This window comes from Tubulanus polymorphus, chromosome 3 (genome assembly GCF_964204645.1).
Source record: "Tubulanus polymorphus chromosome 3, tnTubPoly1.2, whole genome shotgun sequence".
Lineage (NCBI taxonomy): Eukaryota > Metazoa > Nemertea > Palaeonemertea > Tubulaniformes > Tubulanidae > Tubulanus > Tubulanus polymorphus.
The window spans coordinates 11,190,965-11,218,785 of record NC_134027.1 but is presented as its reverse complement, the minus strand read 5'-3'; the positions used below and the strand labels follow the sequence as shown (position 1 = coordinate 11,218,785).

General features: G+C 37.2%; 2 protein-coding genes across 3 annotated transcripts; one reads left to right on the top strand and one right to left on the bottom strand.

The window, feature by feature from the left end:
• The first annotated feature begins 31 nt into the window (after nt 1-31).
• On the top strand, nt 32-6,123 carry LOC141901881 (uncharacterized). Its single transcript, XM_074789427.1, has 8 exons — nt 32-119; nt 2,106-2,467; nt 2,780-2,868; nt 3,606-3,725; nt 4,219-4,412; nt 4,510-4,598; nt 4,950-5,099; nt 5,645-6,123. Exons 2-8 carry the CDS (start codon nt 2,120-2,122, stop codon nt 5,759-5,761), a joined length of 1,107 nt encoding a protein of 368 aa, XP_074645528.1. The 5' UTR covers nt 32-119; nt 2,106-2,119; the 3' UTR covers nt 5,762-6,123.
• A 691-nt stretch (nt 6,124-6,814) lies between these two features.
• On the bottom strand, nt 6,815-25,394 carry LOC141901388 (uncharacterized protein C12orf56-like). Of its 2 annotated transcripts, XM_074788594.1 has the most exons (11): nt 25,041-25,394; nt 21,019-21,725; nt 20,043-20,217; nt 18,943-19,007; nt 17,722-17,748; nt 15,192-15,333; nt 14,556-14,665; nt 13,745-13,976; nt 12,813-12,965; nt 11,865-12,046; nt 6,815-10,706 (listed from the first exon to the last, which is right to left on the bottom strand). In XM_074788594.1, exons 1-11 carry the CDS (start codon nt 25,290-25,292, stop codon nt 10,562-10,564), a joined length of 2,190 nt encoding a protein of 729 aa, XP_074644695.1. In that variant the 5' UTR covers nt 25,293-25,394; the 3' UTR covers nt 6,815-10,561. The 2 variants fall into 2 exon arrangements, with proteins under 2 accessions (XP_074644695.1, XP_074644696.1); XM_074788595.1 differs by lacking the exon at nt 17,722-17,748.
• Between the last annotated feature and the right edge of the window lie 2,427 nt (nt 25,395-27,821).

The following is a 27,821-nucleotide window of genomic DNA, read 5'->3' as shown; positions in this document are numbered from 1 at the left end:
ATTTTAGTAATCAAGACGACCATTCAAAATGGCAGCCTCCGTGAACAAATCATGTGGATTTCAAATAAGTGAAATTACGCTGTAATTTAGAATAATAGGAAAGGAACAATTGGACCACTGTAAGTGATTGGATAGAATAATTGGTGATATCTTTATTTAGATAGCTCCCGAATGTCGAAACACCTCGAGGATACTTTAATTTAGTCTGGTTTCATCATGCCCAATTCAATTCAAAAATTTATTCATTATTTTATTTAATGTGCGACTACTTTACTCTGCGCATTACTCAATGCAGCCCCTCTAAAATCCCAGCATATGCAGAATAATGCTGTTGGTTTAGTTTCACAACCAGATAGTTCACATACCATCCGATTATAGCACATCCATGACCCCGTCCACAGTAGACGGACACCTGACGGGTCAGGGCCCGTTAAATTGATGGAAGTTTGGAGGTTACTTATAGTTAGTAGCTTATCAGATCATCCAATAGGCCTATATCACCTACTTGGAGTGTCCCTAATGGTTATGTACCTAACCTAACCATAACACTGTTCGGTAAAAGGGCTGATCCGCTCCTCTCGTGGGTCATCCTTATTACCGAGATGATGTATTTTACCGAGATCAACCGAGATGAAATTAAATATAACATTTATTTATTCCTTATCGATTTTAACACTTGAAATCACGTTATATCAGTAATAAATACCTCCTAGAGTCATATTTTACATATTTTTTTATTTAAAAAAATTTTGACTCGGTTAAAACGTAAACTCGGTTAGCAATAAAATTTCATTGCTTTGATTGATCGACGATCTCATCTCGGTAAAGTTAAAAGTTATTTTTCCAAAAATATCCGACAAAATTTGTAAAATATGAACCCAGCAGGCATTTATTACTGATATAATATGATTTCAATGGTTAAAATCGATATGGAATAAATAAATGTGTTATATTTAATTTCATCTCGGTTGATCTCGGTTCATCTCGGTAAAATACATCATCTCGGTAATAAGGATGACCGCCTCTCGTAAATGGTTCAATCAATTACATTTTAGATATCACTGTTTTAGAATCAAGATGTCATCAGCAATTCAGTACAGTGGTTTATCTTATGAAATTTTCACTAGAAAGTAGTTTTTTAGCCTGGATTTTGTCTCAAGATCACAATTTTTTAACCTGACGCCATATTGGATGGGTGTATCTAAAGTGAAGATTTGTTTAGAATATTTGTTGAAACAATGTTTCCTGAAACACTCAATTTGAGGAAGAAAAATAAGATTTCTTCTGAAGTTCAACAAACATCAGACAATGTGGCTAGGGAGCATTAATAATCCCAGTGGCTGTTGCCAAAAATGTGATTAGTTTTGTGCACTGATTACCCTCACATCGTTTCTGCAAATCTTCACCTAAGATTTCCCAATCCAATATGGCGTCCTATTGAAAGATCGTCACAGTTCTTAGATAAAAACCGGGCCAAAAATCTACTTTCTAGTGAAAATATCATGAAATATATCACTGCATTGGATTCAGTGAGACATTCTGAAGCTAGAACAGTGATTTGTAATTCAGTAATTTGTATCAATCACGAGCGGTGCAGATCTGCACTTTTAAACCGACCATTCTTTAATACACTAGCCAAACTGCAGTTAGACCCTAAGTCGAGCCCCTGTGGATTAATGAAGCTCACCACCAATGATTAGGTCTCTAACCATGGTTTATTGATATAAAAGATTGTAGTTCATGAAAATGAAAAATATCTGGTCTATGCAGTCCTGTGCAGTTAGCTCAGTTGGTTGAGTGGAGGACTGAGAACCGAGAGGTCCCTAGTTCGAAACCACCTCTGGTGTTGGCTGTCGAGACACATACATGGACTAAGCTCTGCTAACTTAGTCAGGTTGTGAGCCATAACAACCTATAAAAAGGCCCTGGCCATCTATTAAGACCCTTGGGTTACACTGTAACTAATTGCAGTTGGGATGTAAAAATCTTCTAAACTAAACTGAATAAAAGTCCAGCCTGGTTTATTGACTTGTGCTCCGTACTGAGGTTTTGTTATGCATATAGCCTAATTTCAATTCTACTGGTATGACGTGTCTTTCTTACAGATATAATCAATAAAATGGGACAGAAACGTAAACATCCAAACACTGAATTACCGGTAGCGGTGAGCAAAAAACTCAAACTTTCAGGGAGTGAGATAAGCAGTAAAAGTCCTGATAATAATGATGCCAGGAGTAGCAAAAAATCTCTGAAAGCGAATACTTTCGTAGGCAAAAAAATTAAAATACGCAAGAAATTGAAAGTTAAAAAAGTGATACCGAAAAATGACATTCCTACGACCGTTGAAAAAAGGACCGTTGATGACGATTTGAAAGCTGCTGAAAACACCAAAAAGAAGACGAATTCGGGTAATCCTCTTCCGAAATCCATCCAAGAAGTGTCGGCAAATTGGAAAAAACTTCTCAAGGTATGTAAGCCGTTTGTTTGCCTATGGTAAGCCGTTTGTGCGGCTTTGAATCCGCCGCCTGAACCAACCCTTTCAGATAATAATGATAATGATAATAACTCACTAAATAGGCCTTCTGAATAATCAATCGTAATTTTTCCTACTTGATTATATCTTCAAAGCTTTAATTGCCGAAATTTCGAAAAGTGATTATTGCTATCTTAAGTGAATGTCTAATGTGGTGATTCCATCCTAGATGCGTTAATTGCGGGTTCACAACAAAATCGTTGCCAATTTCTTCCATTCTTTCTATTTGAAATGAATCCTTTTCAGACTTTGGGCACTGGCGACAAAAAGAAGAAAGCAAAATCCAAGAAGGAAGTCTCGAAGTCGAAATTTGATACTAAAACAGTCGAATCAAGGTATAATTCCTAAGTATGATTGAATAAGTACAGGTCAAGTGGTTCATAGCATTTATGGATAATGGAAGTCATTTCATGGAATAGATGTCAGTACTGAATTGTCAGGCTTAGCTGATCAAGATAATTAAACTTACATCTAGATTTTTAGTTTTTACATAGGCCTAGAAAAATTAGGTAAATAAAACATCTATTTAACCCTTTCAGTGCATCTACACCGCAGTGCGGTGTACGAATCAGTGATGGATTTTGCTAGTACACCGCACTGCGGTGTATTGATTTAATCAGTAATTACTAATTATCTCTCTTGAAAGATGCAGCACCTGTCAAACATAGTGAAATATTAGTAACTAACGATACACTGCGCCGCGGTGTAGACACACTATAGTGGTATTCCCGTTATTCAACACACTAGGGTGGAATTTTTCAGAATTTTCAAATTCAGCGCTATAGGGTATTAATTAGCCAGCACTGAAAGGGTTAATGAATTGTTCAGATCGATCTTTAAGGTTCAAATGTGGCACAGATTTCAATCTTCATTTATTGTCATTGAATTCAAAAAGATTACAAATAGATTTTAATCGCGAAAAAATGTTGAGACCGTGCTGCGTACTAGAGAGCTACCGTAAGCAGCTCCTCAACCCGGCAGCATTAGATCTGCTCAAACGACATAAATAGTTCCCGAAATGAAATTGTGCCTCTTTCTGTGAATATCATCTTTAACATGAATAATTTTTCAGTGAGCCAGACATTTGGTTTGATGATGTCGATGAAATATTACTAGACAGTATAAAGCCAAAACAAGTACCAGAAGCCAGCTCTTCAAAAGATCGTTTAGTGAAGGAGAATTCACATAAAGGGTAGGCCAAAAAGGATCATATATATCCTTTGAACCTTTTTTACTAATGAACCGGCAAAATAGTGTCGATTAAAGCAAAATGATGAATTAAGCACAGAATCATTAAGGAAATAACGAAGCTTTTATCCATTCTCGAAGAAAAATGACAATTAAGCCAGAATGACGAATTAGCAGACACTGACGAAGTCGATTGTATTATGACATTTCTTAATCTTCACCCTCTGTGTTTGTTCCTTTGGGTCAGTTTGAAACATTAGAGCGGGGGAAACATTCTAATTGAAATTGTGGATTTTCATTAGACATATCATGATTTTGGATTTTGTTGATTTATATTTATTAATCAGTCAGAAAAAATCAAATTCCAATGCAGACATAACTTGAAATGTGGCCTATAATTTTTTGGATAGGTTAGCAAGAATAGCAAGAAATCAAACTTTAATACGAGCAAAACTTAACTAATTTTGAAATGAGGTGAATAATTCTCTTTTGGATAGGTTAACGAAAGTAGTAGCTATAGATTGCGAGATGGTGGGAGTCGGTGAAAAAGGTCGCGAAAGCAACTTAGCACGAGTGTCGATAGTCAATCAATACGGACAATGCATTTATGACACGTTCGTCAAATCTATCGAAAACGTTACTGATTACCGAACCTGGGTCAGTGGAGTTCGCGCGCAAGATCTTAAAGATGGTAAACTGTCGTGGCAATTCGAAGAAATCGTTTTCGATTTGTGTAGTTTGATCTAGTACATTAATAACATGTTTTATGCATCTATTATCAATTACAGCGCCTTCATTTCAAACAGTCCAGAAAAATGTCCATTCCCTTCTAAAAGGCAGAATAGTTGTCGGACACGCTATACATAACGATTTCAAGGTACTTTAACCCTTTCTTAACTCCTAGATAATCGTGCATGCCCTGTACCAGATGGCGTTAGCTTATTTTTGATGATGCATGTATAATGAACTATAATGAAAGCATACAGTCTTCTGAGAATCAATAAACACCTATGGTAGTGTGCTGTGCTGTACTTGCATTCAGTTACAGGTCATATACAGCCGACTGAAATATCAGTCACAATGATTGACAATAGGTAAAATTGGCGGCCGAAATTTCAGTCACTTATGGTAGTGAACAGGTTAACCAAGAAAAATGATCACCATGCTTCAACTTATTGAAATAACATTTTCTATTTCTTTTCTATGACGTTTATTATTTCATGTGTAGGTGCTTTATTATGATCATCCGAGAAAAATGATACGCGATACGTCGACCTACAAACCGTTCAGTAAACTCAATGGCGGACGAACGCCTTCGCTTAAAACTCTCTCTCAAAAACTGTTGGGAGTCGAGGTTCAAGGGGGAGAACATAGTTCGGTAAGTGACGATGCAATCTCTGTATTTTCCGCAGTTGCAGGGTTCCCACAGCTCGGAGAAAACCAGGGATTAGATTAGTTAGTTTTCAATATTTTTACTCTCGGCTGAAATCTTAACTAAGAACAGTGCCACTGGATCAAAGATTTCGATATTCCCTGCATGGAAAATCATGGAATTTGGACTGCTTCCTCAAAAATGGACTAGGAAATTTCAGATTCAAGGCAATTTTTATGAATAAGCTTACCATCGTACATGATGATTTTATCTGCTTATTTGATTGTGTAGTTTGTAGTTCATTTGTAGTTTTTTGTTCATGATTCTGTTGAATTCTCTGATTATAAATTTTAATCAAAACTTCGAAACAGTCAGAAAATGAATCGTTATATCATCAACTGTGGGTTTTGCCCATTAAATCTGAAATACTGAGATAAATATCAGTCTACCAGACATTCTGCCGAATGATTTAAAATTGATGCCAAACACCTAAGGGGTTGAGTCCAGGCTACAAATTGGTACCTGCATCAAGTATTTTATTTTTTTCACAGGTCACCGATGCGCAAGCAACCATGAGATTGTACACGATGTATCGAAAACAATGGGAAAAGGATATTAAAACTTCATTGTTGAAAGCTAAACTGTTGACAAAGAATTCATCAACGTAGCACAATGCTATAGCTGTCGAACATTTTCGATGGTGTTTTTAAGGGAATTATAAACGGCCTTTGAGAGGCGCTGATTTTAGAGTCCGGTACCACAGTTGATAGTTGGAGTTGACTCAAAATCAGTTCATTTTCAGTATTTTAACTTAAGGGTCCAATTTTACTCAGAAACGTGGATTTGGATCCCGTTTAGATTACTATTTTCAATTGCGTCAACCTACTTATGTATGATCAAGTGCAGAGGGCAGGAAATTTGTTCCTTCAATTCATCATGAAATTAATCAAATTTTCTCATTCGGTTTGTTTAGATATTGCTTTTTGGATACAAGATTTCATCGCAAATAAATGAATGGATCTATGAATATATGGTAGTTGTGCTTCTAGTATTGTTTCTTAAATGCCTACTGGGATTCAACTCTTGAAATATCTACTACAAAGAACTTAGATGCTGGAATGCTGGATATGGATGGTGGATATTGACTACCATATTTAAATGAGCTTGTGTAATTACTGGATATTGTCTGATGTGTTAGCAAGCAGAGGCACACGTCAAAGGGTGCTTACTGAAATTGCTGATTGCAGTCAAAAAGTCTCATTCCACCAACAGTCCAAATCCTAAGTTATCACTCAATATCTAAACGAATCGCTCTCAGATGCCACGAAAACTCTGCAACACTGTAGGTGCATAAAAGGGTTCGTTCTTACCGACATACCGATTGCAGTAAAATAAGTCTCCTCATTCAAAGCTACCAGTCCACACAAGTTTTCAGTCGATATTGAATCAAATTTCTCCAGTAGTGCTCCAAGTGGAGAAATATTGTGTGATGGCCTAATAGAGGATGATAAAAACCTGGTACACTAAGTGGGTAAAAGCAGACGAGGACCAAGTTTGCTACATAAATCGGAGTTTCTTTAAGACTAAGGTAAATTATTTTGTTTCCAAACCTATGATTTTTACGAAATACTTTGGAAACTGGATCCAGGATGATAAGTGGATGCCATATACCGTACGCATTGAGAGGTATCGTTTAAACAAAACACGAGCAAAAATTGACTGAAGTAAAACATTTATTTAGTCTCTTGAGTTCAGTTAACTTGAGTTCAGTTACATTTTTCATCCTACTAGCACAGGTAAGCGCTTTGTAACTTCTCGTAGATGCAACTGCTGTTGTATCTTCTATAATTGCTGATGTATCTTCTTAATTCAAATCCTTTCGAGCCAAATTATAATTTCACTTGAACTCAAATCTAATTGGAACCATCAAGATAGCATATCACTTACATAAAGGGAGGATCCAGGGAGACTGTACAAGTCTTTCAAATTTGCCTTTTCCTATCATGCGAACCAAGAAAATTGATGTATTTCAGTAGTACACATATTGCCTTTTTGGACATCAAAGTGCCTTTTTGATATGTGACTAGTTCTTCAAAATTGGCCCCTTAGTGCAGGGGAGTACTCATAATATTGCCTTTTTGGACATCAAAGCCCTTTTGGAAATTGACAAGGCATTCAAAATGGGCCTCTGGATCCATCCCTGCTTGAATATCCAAGAAATATAACAAAAATCTGGTCCCAATTGATTTTAATTAGGAAGAGACTACTGTACTGTACATACAGTTCCATGATCAGTTGTAGGATAGAGAAACTGATTTTTATTAGTTTATTTTAAGAAAATAAAGTGCTCCAATGCATTACATATCGTTTCATGTGCTCTCTACAATACATCAAGATACAGTCGTCTCTGAAAACAGTAACAATGAGCGATTGAATATCACATCTATATAGCATGCTTGAACAAACAAGGTAGTATGATTATTACTAATTTTTCGATATGATATGAATGTAACTATCGATTTAAAGTAAGCCGAGGCATTCAAACGAGTGATTTAAAGCCAGCAAAGCAGCAATCACTCTACAGCCTTCAGACATCAAAAACACTGAAGTTGTGAGTTTTGAAGATCACTTTTTGTGATTAAATTACTTATGTCCATCTGTTAGTTGTGTGGATGGATCTAAACATCTTTCCCCGGGCAGGTTTCGAATCTGATGGCATTGCAGACCCGCCACGGTACGAAACCCTGCCACACTAGCCCGAGTGCACAGCTACATTTGTGGCTTAGATGATGTCATTATAAGCCTATTAGAATCCTGCTTTATTTTATAAACTCAAGTTTCTCCATTTAAAGTTTATCCGTGAAATTTGTCTCAGCGATTATACAATGAACAATCTGATTGGTGCACACCCGGTCTAGTGTGGCAGGGTTTTGTGCCGTAGCCGAGTCTAGTGATGCCATTAAGTTCTAATCCCTGCTAGGGGAGAATGTGATTTAAGCTGCAGATTGATTCCTGCGTAAGTAAAGATAATACAATTATATACCGGGTAATAAACATCGGACTAAAGTTATCAGTAAAATGCCCAGATTAACTATTTTTGATGAGGAATATAAGTGAAAGCATTTCGCGTTATGACCAGCATATACAAATCATATGTGTCATGTTATCAAGAACTAATTACTGACAAAAGCTATGATAAATCTCGTAGAAAGCTACTTCAGAAATAGCATTTACACATTACTACATTACAAATGATAACAAATTACATTTATGGTGCAAACTATTGAAGTTTAACAAAGCTGGTTTCACGAAAGGAAATTACAATCAGATTAGTTACTGATGAAAACTTCCAGATTTCCGAGAAACTCAACCATGTAACTATTGCTTTGTGCAACTGGACCCCAAGTATGAAATTTTGGCCTATATACAGATAAGAACTTTGTTACAACGAACTTCTAGGGACGAGCAAGTCATTATATCTGGGTGAAATTAAGGTGAAGTTCTTCATAACTAGAGTCCACTGCCAGCGAGCGGTTAAAGGTCTTCGATACGACAGGTAATGAAATAAGCAAAATTAAATAAACCATAGCAGATATGTTCAGCATTTCAGGATAAAAACATTCAGCAAATAAGTATGGTAGTTATGATAGCAGTATATTGAGGAATACAGTGTATATCAGAAATTACGGAATAAAATACAAATATACAATCATCGAGTGAACAGTGTTTTTGCAAGCAGACTCACTGGACGGTTTCATATATTCAGCTAAGATTATACATCATTTCCGCAATTCATACACAATTAATCATAATCTCGAGAAGGTAATGGTTGCATGTTGAGATCACATATAAAGCTCGAAGAGACTCCCGAAGTGAACTGATTTCAAAATGTTGGAACACTACGTACATCATCAAGTGTGACCATACTTGTAGTGATAGGCAATGAGGAATGTACAGTAAAACAGTTGCAGTAATCCAGATCACTTGGGATGGAGGAATTACCGTAATCCAGTTAATGCAGGAATTTGGATTAAGTATAATTTTCTACGCAGTGCACTAAATGATGTCAGGATTAGATGAATACATCTGCATTAAACAGATCTAGATTACAGGTATTAGCTAGAAATTAGCCTACTCCGATACAACAATCCTATTTCAGATAAGTATGTCTTATCAAATTACTCACAATTGTAAAGTAGACTCTTCCCAAGTCCGATTAGACCATGAAAATTTGTCCTACCGAGTTTGACGGTTATATACAGTCAACCCTCAATAAAGTGCGAACTTCAGAGCAGTTTAACTAAAAGTAACTGAATGTCAGTCAGTGTCAGAACTATGGAAAAGATCGACCAAGGGATTGAGCATGGTCGCTGTAGTTCGGACCTAATTCCAAGATGGCCGACACTGAAATGTTTGTGCCTTCGGTTATTTCAGTTCGGACCACCAGTTGACTAGCTATGCTCCTGCTGAACACCAGGTTCTCTCTGTATTTTGTCTTGGAAATAGTCAAAATTAACCCCTGATATACCGCCCCATACACTCTATATGGCTAAAATCCTCAATAATTGATGTGGGCAGTATATCGCACTTCACATATGACGTCAGAAAAATATTTCAAGAAATATCATTCAAATTGTATCTAACTTAACTTAAGCAGAGTCTACCGTATTTCACTTTCATATGGATGCAACATATAAAGAAAAAATACAACTCTTATTCCTGTTAAGATCAATTCAGATTATCATAAAATATTCAAGCCATGTAAACGTTAACGATCATCACAGTAGGAAATCAAGAATTATGCCGATTATCGTTTCAACTTTGTAATATATGTACAAACGAACGACGACGTAATAATGAATAAATTGATATCACGTGCATCATTCGTCTAGTTCAAGCTCAGTTTATAAGGCCACTATAACTACATATATCTTCCATATTAAATTCAACAGGTTTATGCATAAGCTATGACCAATGTGCTCAACGACTATCAACTATTAAGAGAGGCAGGCAAGATTTTAGCGAGATGTCCGATATACATTTTAGTTCGTAAGCACAAACAATCCTATTCTTCATTTACTGTTTTTTCTCCAACTGACGCGTTATCTATTTATCCCCTTTATCGTTTTTCGGTTATTTTTCTATATCCCATCTTGAGAGAGAGAAACACAAATCAAAACGAATTCCGTTCTCGGAAATGGGATTAGAGAATTTACCGAAATCGTAAGATAACGAAATATCGTGGAAAAACATCCAACAATTATCATTCACTCGACTTTCTGCTTGAAGCTACGGTTCGTAAATGTACGGGTACCTTAACGAACGTTTCCTTTTTTATTGAATTATCTCCATGTTTTCAGTGCGACAGACGCTTTTGAGTGTCCTATCATATTAATATATATAATATCAAAAAAATTTCATACATGTATACAGAATAGAGACAACTACAATAATAACAACAATGATTATTATATGCCAGCAGTTTTTCGTTTGAGTTTGATCTCCTTCTGCAGCACCTTGGATATCACTTTTTCGATGGATGGCAGTGCTAAGGAGCCGATCGGATAACTAGGTGGCAATTTAGCGCGTATCACAGGGGCTTGAATAAAATATCTGAAAAGAAACGGGAAATCTGAAATGAACATGAAATTCCAGCATACTAAAACACTACAATTATAAATATACGGTGGAACCAAGCAACAATGAACTTCAGGGTGAGGTGCTGTACTAAGAAATAACACCACGAAAATTTAGTACTGGTAGTAGCCACGTAGTGCAGGCCAAATGCCAAGTCCTAAACGTTTTTGCTACTTATATAGCCTTACTCCAATCTACCCTGGTATAAGGCATAACCTAATCTTTACCCCAAGTCTATCCTTACTTGCCAGGGCTTGATTGCCTCCCACTGAAGCTCGCGCCAACACAAACCCTGGCAGCAGACCCTTCATTGGTCAATCACATTGCCCAAGATTTCTTGGTTGGATAGGTTGCCGCCCAGCTGCCACTTGTCTATATGGCTAGCCAGTCAGATGCGTAGTATTGAAACTGCCGGTGAAAACACTTCTGATTGGCTAGATACATAGACTGGTAGCCACTGAGCGGCAACCTGTCAACTCAAGAAATCTCGGGCAGACAGAGGTTGTGTTGGCGTGAGCTTTGGTAGGAGGCAATCAAACCCTGGCAAGCCCTAAACCCTAAATTCTAAGCCGCAATTTTGTCTTGGTAGCCATAGATACTTCCATGAAAAATAATTTCCTCCAAAATATAGATTCAATCAACAGTGTAGGCAATTTGAAGATGCCTTACCTATTCCTTTTATGGAATGGTCTATAACATACCGTAATCATATTCAGCAAAGAAATTTTTGAAAGTTTGCATCCAGCTCAAAATCTTTTCTATACAAGATAATTTGCTATATGTAAGTTCATTATGGCAGAGTTCCACTGTATTTCAGAGATAATCAGATATGATTTAATTACTTAAACCATTTCAGTACTGACTAATTAATACCCAAAAGGACTGAGATAATTTGAAAATCTTTGCTATTATGCCTTTACACCGCATCACGGTGTATCGTTAGGTACTAATACGTAACTGTGTTTGACAGGGGCTGCCATCTTTTCATTAATGATTACTTATAACATCAATACACTGCGGTGCAGTGTACTAGCGTAGTGGTGTAGACGCACTGAAAGGGCTAAAAATTGATTTACGCCTATTTGTAATCTATTCACCACTTAACACCGCGTCGAGGTAGCCGTTCGCACTTACTTGAACTCTTCGAAGAAGTTTTGTTTAATGAAGTGCATAACTTGTGGACGGTATTCGATAAACGTCTGCAGAATAAAGAACTGGTGGTAAACAAGAACGGCATCGAACGGTTTCAGTTCGATGTCCTGAGATGGAGACAGCAGTTTTATAGCCTGTGATAGCATCGGCTTCAAGAACTCATTCTACAAAATGATAGATAAATAATCAGATTGTATTACCGCAATCAGGAGTTAGAAAAGAGGGTTTGTTTCAAGACAAACAAAAAGTCTTTATAGATATATTATTAATATAGATATATCATTACAGATATATTATATGTCATTACACATATTATATTATTATGTACATATATTAGAGTCTGTATTAGACTCTGCTTGTCTCGGATATTGCAGGACCGATGGAAATTCATGGAGTTGTCATCACTTGAATCGGTATAAAAGAAATTTTAATATTTGATCCGTGGCACATGACTTGTGGAGCGGTGTGGCCGAGTGGTTAGAGCGTTCGACACTGGGAATCTAGGTCATAGGTTCGAACCCCGTACATTACCGTAGTGTCACTGGGCAAGACACTTATCCTCATCGCCTCTCTCAACCCGGGAGTAAATAGGTACCTGGCCTGATAGATGACTCCTGAGCACTTGTTAGCCACTCGGTGTTACCTCCCCAGGGAGAGATGACTGATACATGTTAGAGTATCAAATGGCTGGGGTAATAATGCCAAAAAAATGTAAAGCGCTCTGAGCAGCTATTCGAGGCTCAAGATGAACAACAGTTCATAGCACGAAAATAAAGTGAAAAGTTGAAATTGAATAAGAATGTTTCCTTTCAACGCGAGATGAAATATAAGAAGTTTGCTTGTTCGAGAATACTCAGTTTAGAATATTTCTAAAGGGATTTCGGATTCGATAGGATCTTACTACATCTTTGATATTCTTAAGATTCTTACCATCGCGCCAGTATCGGTCATATTCTTCACTAACCAGCCAACGGTGAAGAAATTTCCCGGTATCTGATCCCAATTCGCTTGTTTGGCAATTAACACTAATTCGTACACGACATTGGTGACATGATTCGTAAATTCTGCCGACAACTGAGCTATCTATAAATAAACAAATAATCAGTATGGTTAATCATTATGTTTCATATCATATGACAATTATCGACTAATTACTAACTTATATAACAACCCATTAACGTTGATTGCATAACATGACATTTCATCAAATTCTCAATGTACAGTAAATCCCTCACCACTAGTAAGACACTGGTTATAGTAATATCCCTGTTGTGACAATAATATAGAGTGAATCCTACAATAATAACGAAAAATAACATAAAGCCTGCAAATGTTTCCTTGAGCTATTAGTTTATTTCAGCGTTTCGATTACATCCTCATGTAGTCATCTTCAGAATACTAAAGTTACAACAGAAATTATGAAACGTATATATTCTGTTGTTACTCAGTATTCCTGAAGATGCCTATTAGGATCTAGTCGAAACGTAGAATAAACAACTAGCTGAAGGAAACATTTTCACACGTAATATTAATTTTTCGTAATTATTGTGGGATTCTCTTTATATTACAGTTAAGCCTACACTTGAGTGAATGTCTATTTCAATGAAAAAGGGGACCCAATGAATTCGCATTCATTAATTCTAAAACAATTAAAACTTTCCCTTTTAAAACTTCAAATGAATGGATTTTTATAGATATAATCGACGTATACTCAAACACAGGACACTACAAAAGCCTATTTGAGGTACGCAAAAACTGTGCAAAATGTCCCAAAAAAGAGGAACAGGAATGAGAACGTAGACACGAAATATTCGTTTAATTTCTTAGAAAAAGTGCCATTTATGAATATCTAAGTAGTTTACCTCGGCATCAGCTATACACCTCATTTTGTTCATGTCTGTTTGCATCAGTAATTTTGCGGCTTTATTCGTTAATGGCACATATTTTTCAGGTACTTGCGGACGGCATGTGACGCTACACAGCAGTTTAGTGATATATTTTCCGTCGCCGTTTTTCAGCGCCGCGACGCGCGACGGACATATTTCCGTCTCGCGGAAAACTAAACACAGCGACTCCAATAACAAATTGACGAGTCTGAAAAAAGTACAGATTCGGATAAAGTTCTGTATCTAAACTTGTACAATATTCCGAAAAAAGGAATTGTTGATTACGGCCCAGCACATGCACGAAAAACCTTAAAACAAGAAAGAAACAGATTTTGTATGTTTATGCAACCTTAATCAATGTTTGTTCACGTAAACTAAAACAAGACATACTGAAACAAACCTACATTGCCACTTGCAATGAGAAACGTAGTAACGGTATAACATGATATCAAAATAGCATGGAAACAATGTTTCCGGCGGTCACAGAACATGTTTCTGTTTCCTGTTTATTTCACACTGCGTGCGCTAGGCCTAACAACCATTAAACTACATTATTAGAAATCAAAATTATAAGAATTAAATTGAATTATCTAGAAAATAAATATGAAATATATGAATATATTAGGATTAGAACATTTCATGAAAACTTTTAAGCAAAAAAAATATTCGAAAAGATTATCAATTTCAAAAAATGTTTTGGATGTTATGTTAACAGGCATCGTCATCTTAATCAGAATATTTCACGAGCGCATTTGTTTAGTTGAAACAGTGGATAAGCAGAACTAACTCTAATTGATCAGCTCGCTGAGTACGACCTTCATCTGTGTTGATATCTGCTACATGGGGTTTCATATATAAATCAATTTGATTCACCATAAACTGGAACAACTCTGGACTCTGAAATCAAAGTATACTCCATTTTAACAGATACACAAGGAAATATTTGCTAGTCAACCATATTGCTACAGTTGTCATTCATGTAAGTTCGTTTGATTTTGACACATGACCATGTGGTCAGATGCCAGTATGCACGAGTTCCCACAAAAAACAGTGGTGGATCGAATGGCAAGATCTGAGATTCTTACTGAATTTTGTAAGGCAAATGAGTTATAATAGGGCAGTGGAAAAATAACCTTTTCGGGATTTTTCTTAACAAAATTGTGCCTTTGTTCTTATGTAAGAGGAAGCCACAATTTTCGAAAAAAAAATTGCAGAAAGATTATAGTAATAGAGGAAGCGGCCTTTTAACGATATATAATTATCAAAAAGGCATTGAAAATTCCAAGGGTCTTGTTGTGAATGTATTGTTAGACCCCCCTAGAACTGTCTCTATAAAAAGGGCATATATCTCTTTGATAGAGGGATAATAAAGCAACCATAGACCGACGAACATCTACTATTGCAATCGGCATTTATTCCATACCTTCCAATAGAGTTTTTTCAGCGCGAAATTCTTCTCCATCGCCATTTTCAATTCGTTGACTAGTGAAAACACATCCTCCATTTTATTCTCCGGATTCAGTATCTCTTGCTTCAACTGCACAAACAGCAGGTCTAATTTCTCCCTGTATTTATTTGGTGAAAAAATCAAACAAGGAATTGATTACTTGCGAGAACTTTCATTACCCGTGCACAATGTAAATTCGTTAAGCAATAAAGGTCCCGAGTCATCCCCTGGAACTATGCCGTACCGGTAACAATGCTTAAACAAAGAGAAGTGGGTCATTTCCCGTACCAGTTGCAATTCAAATGCATTCGTTTGTCCTGTGCTTAAATTTGGCTCGAGCCGTTTTTGGCACCCGTGTAAACAGTTGTTCAGGGCCAAATTTAGCATGGCCCAAAAACGCGTATGTGATCGCGGCTTATATTTCTAGCCAATCAGATGCGTGGTAGGCCAATGATAGAGCGAATCTGCCAGTGAAAAACAACGCACCTGATTGGTCTCAGCTGAGCGGTAACTTTCCACCCAATGTGATAGATCAATGCACGAAGTGAGGATTGACGAAATCTAGCCCCTTATGAGGGGTTTCAAGTCCTGTCCCAATAAGAATGTTTTTGATATAAGCATAACTTTGATATTAAAACCAACTGGAGGTTTTAATTGATCCTTACATTCTGTTCGTTCTGTGGTTGAGATTTACTTCAGAGCCACGGGCTAAGTTTTTCGTATCTCTAGTTATACACACGGAAAAAAAAATTAACAGAAGTTTTTGTGACCGTCACATAGACAGCTTTTTTGTGACGGTATGAATCCGCCCCACTTAAACATTTACATAAAAAACCAAACGTTTTAGAAAAGAGTAATCTTGTATTCGAAATGGAATCGACACCTGTAAATAAAATAAACGATAGAACACTCACACACAAAATATATGAAAGGTGACAGTAAAACCATTTGAATCCTGATCAGCTTAATCCAGATTTTGATTAAATCTGGATATTCTAGAAGGCCTACGAATAAACTCATAGGAAATGAGTTTTAATCCGGATTATTGGACTGAAATGATCGGGAGTAAGAAGGGTTTACGGTATAAACGGAGCGGATCTAAGGCCTGATTCAGAGAGGGTGCGTCCCCCAAAAAAGGGCATTTACTATAACTAAAAGGGCACTCCGAAAGAAAGCTGATCAAAAAACATCATTTTAGGAAACTTTAAGCTTAAGCGGACGCGCACCCTTTGCAACCTGCCCTTGGATCCGCCCCTGACAAACGAAATGGTAACCAATGAAAGAACGAAATATGCCATAATACATCGTAATTATCATATATATATAATTCATACGCTCACTTAACTTAAAAGATACGTCGAGTTAAAATCATAAAATGAAATAGAAATGAACGCTCGATTTTAATGAAATATGTAAAATATGTCAGAAAAATTAATGTTCCATCTGCTAGTAAAAGTACTGCAGGAAACCAGACATAAAGTTCTATTATGAACCTACTTTAAACCTGAAACATAGTTGACTTGGGGCCACCCACCGATCACTGTTCTCCACAACAGTTTGTTAAAATCTTAAAATAGGGATTGACCCTGTTATTTAGTATTGGTAGATTTCGTCCACAACAACAGTTTTTAGAGGCATGGCCACCACTTTCATTTTAACATCCACCACTCTGAAAATCAGCCATCCCCTCATCAAAAATCTGCTGTCCCTACCAGAGTAGATGTTAATATTCTATCATTGGTGATAATTGCTTTGAAATACATTAAACTGATATGAAAAATAGAAGATTACACGAAAATTAAGCCTAATTTTCTGTATTTTTTGGGGGATCGAAAGCCTTGCTACTTCAGCAGCCACAATGTCATAACGTAGCCCCTTTGAAATTTTAGCATACAGAGAACACGGCGGATATCTCTGAAATGCAACAATTTTGATATTCTCAGAGTCACTCGATGTGACCGCATCAAAACAACACAACCTCTGATGATTAAATATAGATACTTTGCAATTTCTCTTCGATGGAATAATGCTCGAAATCAAAATAGAATCACTTCTTCAGATTGGATAAAGCTTATTTATCGTAAACGAAAAAAAATCAAGAGATGAACTGTAGTTGTATTCCGTCAATGAAGAATTCTGCATATAATTTTGATCGTTCGACAGGTAACTAACAACCTTCGCGATCCTGCTGCCCCCTACCCGATCGCCTCCTCATACATTCCGTCGATTTTAAAATTAGATAAGGCGGACGAACTTCATACACATATCCTAAAGCATTAGCAGATCTTAATATCATTCAACAGGTAACTAACTGCAGCCCATTCCCCTTCTGCGTATAATCGGTAGTAGTTTGATTAGGGGGACTAACAACCTTCCCCGGACTTGTAAAAATAACTTCCCCGAAAAATCACTGGGTAAAAGAAAAAATAAACGAAATGTTTAACGTACGTACAACATCGTAAATACATGTATACATATATATATATATAATATATACGCCACTCACCCGGACAACGATCTGTGTCGATTTTTCCTAAATATATACATGATTCGAAAAGTTCACATGAATCGATTTAAAAACTCATACCACCACGATGTACCGTATACACCATGCAAAACATGCAGTTGACAGGGACATTACTCGCATCCTCCGCCGGCAGGGAATCGAACCTAATGGCATCGCTAGACTCGGTCACGGCACAAAACCCTACCGCACTAGACTGGGTGCGCAGGTACGTGCTCAGGTTTGGCGCAAGTTTGCCGGGTTAAAATATAAACGGGATTTCTCTGATTGGCTAATACAATAACGACATCGTCTAAGCTGAGCATGTACCTGCGCGAACGGGATGGAGCGGCAGGGTTTCGTACCGTCGCGTTCGAATCTGCGCCGAGAGAGGATGCAGTACTTCATGCTCAATTTAATCTACGCATCCATTGTTCAATAATATTCGAATCAATCGTAGGCTACAGGTGTGATATCAAAAATACATAGAGTATGCATGTATTATATATAATTCTTTATGTATTTTTGGTGTTATCTATTGCTGTGGCGCAGGACTTAACTATAATTGAAACATACAACCTACAACCCTTTCTCTTAAGTCATATCATGTATGACCAGGGCTGCCAACCTCCGGCAAGTTTTATCAGTATAAAGTCTGATGAATTTTTGCAGTTACATTTTCATCGATATATACAATCAGTTGGAGCCCACTCAATAATGGATTTCCTGTTTCCGTAGTACAATCAATAAATCAAACTAATCAAATCAGTGTTTTGCAATTAACATAGGCCTACTGAAAAATGGGAACAATTGAAATACGTTCAATGTTCAAATCAAGCACCAAGATCCTAGGTGATGATCTCTGTAGTATACTATACATACATCAAACAAATCAAACCCGGCACAAGTGCAAGAGTAACAAATCTGTATCGGCATACTGCAAATCGGGAAAGAATTCAAATATCTTCAATGTTCAAATCGTTAGGTACTCGATCGGTAGTAAAAACCCTTAGTTACAACCTTCGTATTACCAATCGAAACATAAGAATCTTTTTAATGCCAAAATAGTAAGAAAAAAGTAAGAAATACCGAAAAGAAGGGGGAGCAGTTGGCAGCTCTGTAGTACGGCAATTACCGACAACAATCAAGCATTTTATACATGCATTTTTTTCCCTAAGATTTAAGGAGACAACGGCACATTTTTTTAATGCACGGATTACTTACACTTGGGCAGTTGATTTGAACGCTTCTTTTTCGGCGAATTCTTCATCGTGCATTAACGTCGCTCTCTGAAATGCATACGGAAATATTTGTTCGTTGGAAACAAAACGTTTTCTCTACTTAATCAATTAGTTAATTTGAGAAAAGATCTTTTTTATGACATTTTAGTGTGAGGTCCAACCAGGTATGAAAATTAATTTCAAACATAATTGCCTGCTGCCAACTTTCCTAATCCTAGTTCATGCCATTTATAATGATATTTATTTCGCCATGTACATATGCAGTATAAATGATAGATAGATTACAAACATTTTACATGCATACATGGCTGGATGCTTGGAAAGCCAATGGAGGCTGTGTCCCGTAGGGATCCAGCACCCATTTTGTTAAGTGCAGTTGAATCACTAGCCCGACACTAACGAATTGGACTGGCAAAATCAGGAAAGAGTATGACAGCCTTTACTTATATGTCCATTACTCCGTACTTATTCAATTTTTTGCACTGATGTTGGAACCCATCATGTACGTATCAATTTGAGTTTATACTTCAGTTTATACGTCCATGATCCCATGCAGGGTCCCTACAGATCGGTCATTCCTGGATATAAGGAGTTTTCAAGGATTTTCAAAGGAAAAAATTCCAAATTTCAAGGAAGTGCCTGCATCACTTTATTTCCTTTACAGCAAACTCCTAAATTCGGTACTGTTCATCTCGGTCAAGTATTATTAATTCGATGATTTTGTTAGCAAATTTATATCCTTTACTCTACTTTTTCTTATTGGCTAACTGTCTAATTGGATAGATAATATCCCGATCCTAACCGTACCAATCTAGGTGTAGTCTCATAAAGAATTTCTTATTGCCTACTTCTAAAAATCCTAAAAAAGGAGTTTTAAAGGAGTCTTGGGAATTCTGCTGAAATCAAAGGAGTTTAAAGCAATTTAAAAGCATTTTCCATTCATAAGGAGTTGTAGGAACCCTGCCATAGCTCAATCAGTTTTCTGAGTACATGTACATACGGGCAGTGGAAATAAAACATAGATTATAGATTATTGATAATCCATAATGTCCGCGCAAACAAGTTGTAATCAACTATACTTACAATGATATAGTTGTTCCAAGCACTGCGAGTGAAATTAAGAATCGGTGAATTGCGATTGAGCATGTAAAGATGCAGACACAATTCATCGTGGATTTCTTCCCCGTCTGGCTTATAAATCTCCGGAATGTCGGGAACACCTCCTCGATAAGAATGCTGAGAATCAGTCGAACAATGGCTACAAATAGATACGGAAGTATAAAAAAAATCTTCAATCAAAATTTTCAAACATCGGCCGTCAAAATCGGTGGCCAGTGCCCCCTTTTTTAGCCGACCAAACAATTCAAAAACATAGTCGATCATGTCAATGTAAAGATACATCAGTCAACATTTTGACACAAAATCTGTCATGATCATCTTTTGATTTTTAGCAAAAAGTGCTCAAAATGCACCAGAAGGCATCTAATCTATCTACTCATGTCGTGGATACTGACCATGTTTATTAATTGGGGGTGTTCCAGGTTTTGTGCAAACAGGGTTACCACTTTTCCGCACATTTACAAATCCCCTGAATTTTCCTTGATTTTTCCGTGTGATTACACAAAATTCCCAGAGTGAATCAGACAGATTTCTAGGTTTGAAATGTTACAATTTAAACATTTTTCAATGAATCACGTATTGATAAAGAAACAAATGGTCAGTAGTTTTATTCGAATTTTCCAGGATTTTGGTTTAATTTGTCGAATTCCCTGATTTCCTTGATTTTTTTTCAAAACAGTTTTCTTATTTCCTGAGTTTTCCAGGTTTTCAAGGTCAGTGGCCATCCTGGGGCCAGTTGCTCAAAAGTCGGTTAGAGTTAACCAGTGGATAGTCGACATAGGATAGTCAAAAGTTCATTATTGTTACTAAGTTATTTGTCCGCCGGGTTATCTATAACCAACTTTTGAGCAACTGGCCCCTGAATAGTAACTGTTGGGAGGGATCCATCTTGTAATCCTTGAATGATATATGATCCAGGGGAGGATACCATGAAAATTACCTCTTACTATCATCGAAACTAGCGCGATGATACGACGAATCGTAGTCCGACCTCGGAGAAAGGAACGCTTCACTTTTCGAATGATGAATCGACGATTCGGATTTCGCGGCCGCCGCCGTCAGATCCTCCAGCGATTTACCCTGATTCAGTTTTATATTCGGAACGGACAATTTCGTTTTGACGACCGGTTTTCGCCGGCGACTACCGGGACTAGCCGGCGGCGTGGCAAACCCGTCCGGCAATTTCAGATGTTTCAACGATTGCAGTTTCCGATTCGCGGCCGCGCCCGCTCGCGGCGAGCCGTCTCCGTCGTTGCCGACCGAACGAGACAATCTCGGTTCGTCATCATCGGAGGAGGAATCGTCGAAGCTAAGGCTGCTCGACGACAATTTCAGATATGACTCGTCATTCCAGCTTTCTGACCGGCGATGTTGATCGGAACTACGTTTTTGTTGTTGTTCAACGGAGGATGCTGATAAATGCTTCTGTTTCAGAATCGGCGACAGCGACCCGACGCCGAGAGCCGGCAGCATCAATGACGTCGTTGTCGCACTGGCGCGTTCCAAGCCGTAGTCGGCGTTGTTGCCGCATTGGGCGTCTTTCTTCGGCGGTTTTCGTAATTTCGCATTCGTCGATTTGTATTTGACGACGACGTGGAGAGTATTATTCTTATTTTCGCCCAACAAAAAGTCGGGGAAGTCATTTTTCTGCAACGAGAAATGTTAATTCAAAAAAAATTGTCGAAAATTACTGCTGCTATGGTAAACAAACAAGGAACAAAGTTTCCACAACGGGCATTCTTATTTGAAATGCCAAAAGCAAGTCCACCTACATGAAAAAAATGGATAATGCAGAAACAATTCAACCTAAAAATTGTTTCTATTTGCACTCCATTCAACTGGCAGGGGATTTTATCTATTTTGAAGAATATGGGATTTTAACGCGAAAGTCAAGTGCGTAACAGAAAGGGAATCTAGTACCAATGCCAGAGGTAAAAATGCCATAGGTAATAATGCCAGTAAAAGTGGTAGAAATGCCAGAGGAAAAATCGTACCATAGGTAAAATGCCAGAGAGAAGGAAATATGCAGATGATTTGGCAAACATGAAAATTTTTTAAGATTGGACATGATGCTCTTATGTAAACTAGATTTTACATATTGAATGCACAGTTGAATATACCATCTGAATAATTGAAATTGAAAAGCGAATCTGTAATTTATAAAAAAAAAAGAGCTAAGACCTAGGCAATCTAAACAATATGTTAACAACGGACATGATAGTCTGTACTAGATGACATCAGATGCAAGATAGTTCTAGATTATTGGAAATTACAGTAAAATCAATTTGGTTATCTGCAAAACGATAGCTTGCAGTTGTATTTTGGTTTTCACACAAGTATCTGATTATAATCAGATAGTCAAGTCAGATACTTTGGTGAAAACCACAAGTAATCATATTTTCTTTTCTTTTCAGTGGACGTTGTTTTAGCATTTTGAACTTTCCACAAATATTCACTGTAAACATTCATACAAACTAGCAAAATCATGTTTGTCAATGTTGACATTTATACGCCCATCCTTTCTATGAGTTGTTAATTAAAAACATGGCTGATGCAAATGATGTGATATTGTGTTGATAGAATTCTTCTTCAACGAATGTCCATAGAACCTTTTCGTAATTGTTTGGATAGAATAATAAGCCTCACATAATCGATATTAATATTAATATAGATACATTGTCTAGACAGTGGGCGTAAAGGCCTATAGCCTACAGGGAGTGTGGTGCGCGAATAGCTTTTAAAATTCCGATATATCTATGATCAGACACGGGAATCGTATCTGTCACCACGGCGATCGGAATAGGTGTCGTCCGTGGAGACGAGAGACCGCCGATGACAACAACACGTCTGAACTGGAACAATTCTCCGACACAATACCTGACAATACCGCAATGATTAGCACATATCGGTCAGAGGCAGTGGCACGTTGTACCGCTGTGAAATTATGATTAACTTCTTCAAATACCGTAACCAGAAACTATACGATAATGATTACATATATATGAACTTCGTACTTAGGTTTCACTGAAATCGGATCGATGATGGCCTCCTGCGAGTTTAATTAAAGAAGGGGTATAGGCCTGTCGAATGCTTCGAACTGCGCGCGGAATAAATTCTCGCGTAAGAAGCTAAACTAATTATTGGATAATCCGATTAAAGACACTTTCAAAATATTCCGAGGTAATTGACCCCCGAATAGGACTAGCCTACATTCTACGCTGATTCACCTGTAGGCAATGAGCCTATAAAATCACTATACACATTACTATTTATAGAAACCACTATCCTTTGAAGAATTCCAGTTCGGGACATTTATTCAATCAGGTTTTTCGATTGTTTTGATTTGCATGGCGTTTGCTTTAGAACGCGTGAATTGTTCGGCACTTAATACGGACTGTATATTTCGAGTCAAATAAATCTCCTGGTCGTAAAAAAATTTTCCACTCTATAAATCACTAGCCTAGTATTTTGTTTCTACTACAGGCAATTGCTTTTCCTAAAATTTTTGAAAAATAAATTACGTCCTAGGAAAATATGTCCCAATCTGAAACGCAGAAAAAAATGTCCCAGCTGTGACCACGAACATGGTAATTCAAAAAACTTCACAACAAAAGGAACAAAATTCTTCTTTGACGTGTTGGAACAAACTATTTGTTGCAAAATAAACCCCGAGGACAGCTCTTCCAAAATGAACAGATCGGACACTTACTTAATCATATTTCAATCAATACAAGATATAATACTCACATTAATAAAACACTCACATTCAGCACGAAAAATGATAACACAATGGAGATAATGCTATCGCAAAAGAGCGGAGAGAAGCTGTATAGTGAAAACTAAATTAATTTTCTTGTTAACAGTGGAAATTCTATTCCAGTAGACCTCACCTTACTCAAACATGGTCAGCTCTGACTTTTGACTAATTCTGACAAAAAACGAAATCTTTTCCTATCCTCTGAAGCGGCGATCACACGGAGACAATTGGCACGGGTCAGGCTCAAGTCAAATTTGGCCGGTGCCTAATTAGATCTTATTTGACTAGGCAGAACCCATTCAGCAGTGCGGGCGCTGCAAATTCAAAAGCCTCTCTCAACTAAGTTTCTATTAGCTATTGTCCCACTAGTGTCTGGAATGAAGATATCTATTCGATAACAATTCATTCTATATAAATTTCTATGGGCCTAATTTTCCAGATTTAGGCCTATAGCCTATCATGACCACTTAAATATATCGTTTAAATTTTTCCTTTCTTATTTTCGAAAAATTGTTGACAAGATACCAGATTTTATCAGATAGACCGGATAGGTATTTTTCCAAACATAATCAGTAGGTATTAGGTATTGAAAGCAATAACCAGATAAGTAAGATATTTAAGACCTAGAATGTTTGTCTAAATGCCGTACTCGTTTTTGACTTTGGATAATGAATGCAAACCAGTGGAGGGGAACAAGCTGTATTTTTTCCTAAAATAGCAAGAGTGGTCACCTAAATTAGAATTCGATATGGACATACAAATTTTAATATCTTCACTATTACGATTACTACGGTCAAACCTGGTTAATTTGATCATATCAGTTTGTTCTAGATTAGGCCTAATCGGCGAAATCAGCAGGGTATCATTTGCTAGGCCTACATAGTACGTAAAATATTTTGATTTGCATGATCCGGTGTCGAAAAGTATGATCTAGTGAGGCTATAATTAAAAAGTTGATGTCTAAAACGGAGCTGACATTCTATTTTTTTCCTTTATTGCATTGAAGTTTATTTAGACACCAAAGACCAGTACACAGAATACAAATACACAAATATAAATCAGTCATTAATATACAGAAGTGTGTCAAGAATTCATCCCAAGCCAAACAAGGCTGTACTCAGAGAGGGGAGAACCCTTTGAAAACAAACATTACGCTAATTAGAAACAGTAAAATAAAATATAGAACAGAGGTAATTACAACTTACCAAATCTATAGAAATGATGTCTTTCAAATGCACGGCATCTCTGATGGATCTGGGTGGATTTTCGGTCAGGTACAGCCATTCGTGTCCCAACACCACATATTTAAATTGTTTATCTTCCCATTCGCTGCACACAACGCAGGCTTCGTAATAACGAATTCTTTCGAACGTTTCGTTGTCGAGTTTACGCCGCAGAAATGTGTCGAATTTACTGTTATTTCGCTTGCTGATACTTTCCGTTCCATTACGATCCATGCATGGATGAGAGGATTGCAATTTTGCGGGTACAAATTGGAAATGCCGACCTCAGGCCGAGCCAAAAAATTTGAAAATGATTGATCGAAATATCGAAATAGTCTATTTACTTCCGGGTTGACAATGACAGCTAGGTGGGGATTATTTCACAACCAACACACGCAGGCTTGCTTCCTTTTTGCAAATAAATCCAAATCAACTTTATTCGCCGTTCCTTGACAAATGGACAAATGCTCGAACCTGCACGGGCCAGACTGTACCCTGCATGTTGTTAGAATGTGATGTTTACATGGGGTAAGTATGTAGAGTAAATGTGTGTGCTCTTTCTCTAAGCTTATTCGGTCTATGATATAAGATGATTTCTCCATTCTACACAAATTTACCTATCTTGAGCTTCTGGATAGTATTATGAGTTCAAAACTTCGAGAGATTTTCCAACTAATTTGCTGATATATAGCCTATACATTTGTGATAGCTGTTTCACTCAATGGCCCTGTTTAATGGATTTTCAGATGATTGCAGAATACAAATGTGCCCGGTTCATTGGGAGATGAAACCGGCGGACTCACAAACTAACACCTGGTGACATATTTGAGAGACATTAATTAATTATTGATGAGCACTGACTAGAGCTAATTACTATGAAAACATATTGAGTAATGTCACATGTTGATTACGATTAAAGCACATATGTGTCTTGTAAGCCTTATTATAGGCTGGCTTGTGTATCGAGATGACACGTTAATAAAGATATATATTAAGATATATATATATATATATATATATATATATATATTGATACTATATCCATTTATCTAAATTATTAGTATTATTATTATTATTATTATTAAGCATTTCATATAGTAAGATATATGAAATATTATGAACCATTCGATATGAAATTGCAGATATATATGATTATGAAATATTTGACTTATATCAGGGTGACAGAGATAACCATGTAAATGATCAGCAATTCACCGACAAATCCTTAATAAATACATTATCAACCAATTAAGATAAGATGCAGAATAATTATCAGGTTCCAGGAGACATATGCAGGATCGTATACAGGGGGTGCAAACCAAACACATCTAACCGCAAAGTTCCGAGCACCGCTTGATTTCCTGTCCTCGAAAAATTTTACTTGATATTTTTTTATGGATGTACTCTTATTAACTTACCGAAGTAAGAGGGTTGTGTTGTATATATTTCGTAGATTTCATGTGGTTAGTATTCTGTGGTTTTGACAATAAACTGTTTTAAAACTGATAATTGATAAAGAATTAAATTGAATCGTCAGATTCGATTATAAAAGTTTTTCAGATTCTGTCGCCGTATTCATGGAAGATGTCAGAAAAGAAAACTAGCCGAAAAGACCTCAGAATGCACCTTAGAGTACCTTGATTGAAAATGTTTTCTGGGGAATGCTATGGCTTCGCGCTTTCGGCCCTCGCGGCATGACAGTTGTGCCGCGAGCGCAGAAGTTAGTTCCACTTAGCACCAGAAAGTGTTGCGTACGGCCCAGATAATGGATACGCGCATATTATATATTCATTCTGCAGAATTAATCTCAATATCCGGAACAAAAACACTATCAACATTCTATTACTTGGCAAATAGCATCGTATGCGCAGTTTCTCGGAAGCTTCTACTCGCGATTATATTAATGATGAAATTAATCGCTGAATCGATTGGAGTCAAATTGTCCAAGAGGACAAACATTTTCCACATCGACGGTGTGGTTTCGTAGGTAATGACATAGTTGAATATTCTCGAGATGATCGTCGGTGATTCGCATACTAGGTAAATAACTGTAGCTATGATGACGAGTTGTGTGGCTTTCGCGTTAGCAATCGTTCCCCTATTCGATGACGATGCCATAGATTTCCTATTTTTCATAGAACGGCCGATGGACCACAGCAAAATCGTGTTCGCCAGCATCAGAATTATCATCGGCGTGTTAATTGTTACTATCAAATATATCCAGGTGGAGCTCAAATCCATCTTTTTACCTTTCGCAAATTTAAGATAAGTCGGACTCAACGACGAAGTTTTTAAACATTTAAACGGGATAATGCGACCACCGAAATAACGAGGAATATAAATCCCCGCCGATACGATCACGATTATCGATACGCTAAAATTGACGAACTTTCGACCGACGTGTCGACGAGACCAGAACGGGAATAGAACGTGCGAACACCGAACAACCGCCGACAGAACGACCAACCAATTACGAATGGTCACCGTCGACTTGTAGCCGGCCATACGGAGCCAGTTCCACATCGGAAAGACGCCGTAATCTCGGATACGAAATACGTCATCGCCGTAAATTGCTTGGAAAATAAGTCGACGAACTGGACTATCGAGAAATATATTTATCAGATACACTGTGTCGGCTATTGCCAACATTGTGAGCAGATAAATAGCTTGCCCGCTCTCGGTCATTTTTCGAAATACGAAAATTCCGAAGATGTTCAAACAAATACCCAAAACACAGATCGTACCGATACCGTAAACTACCAC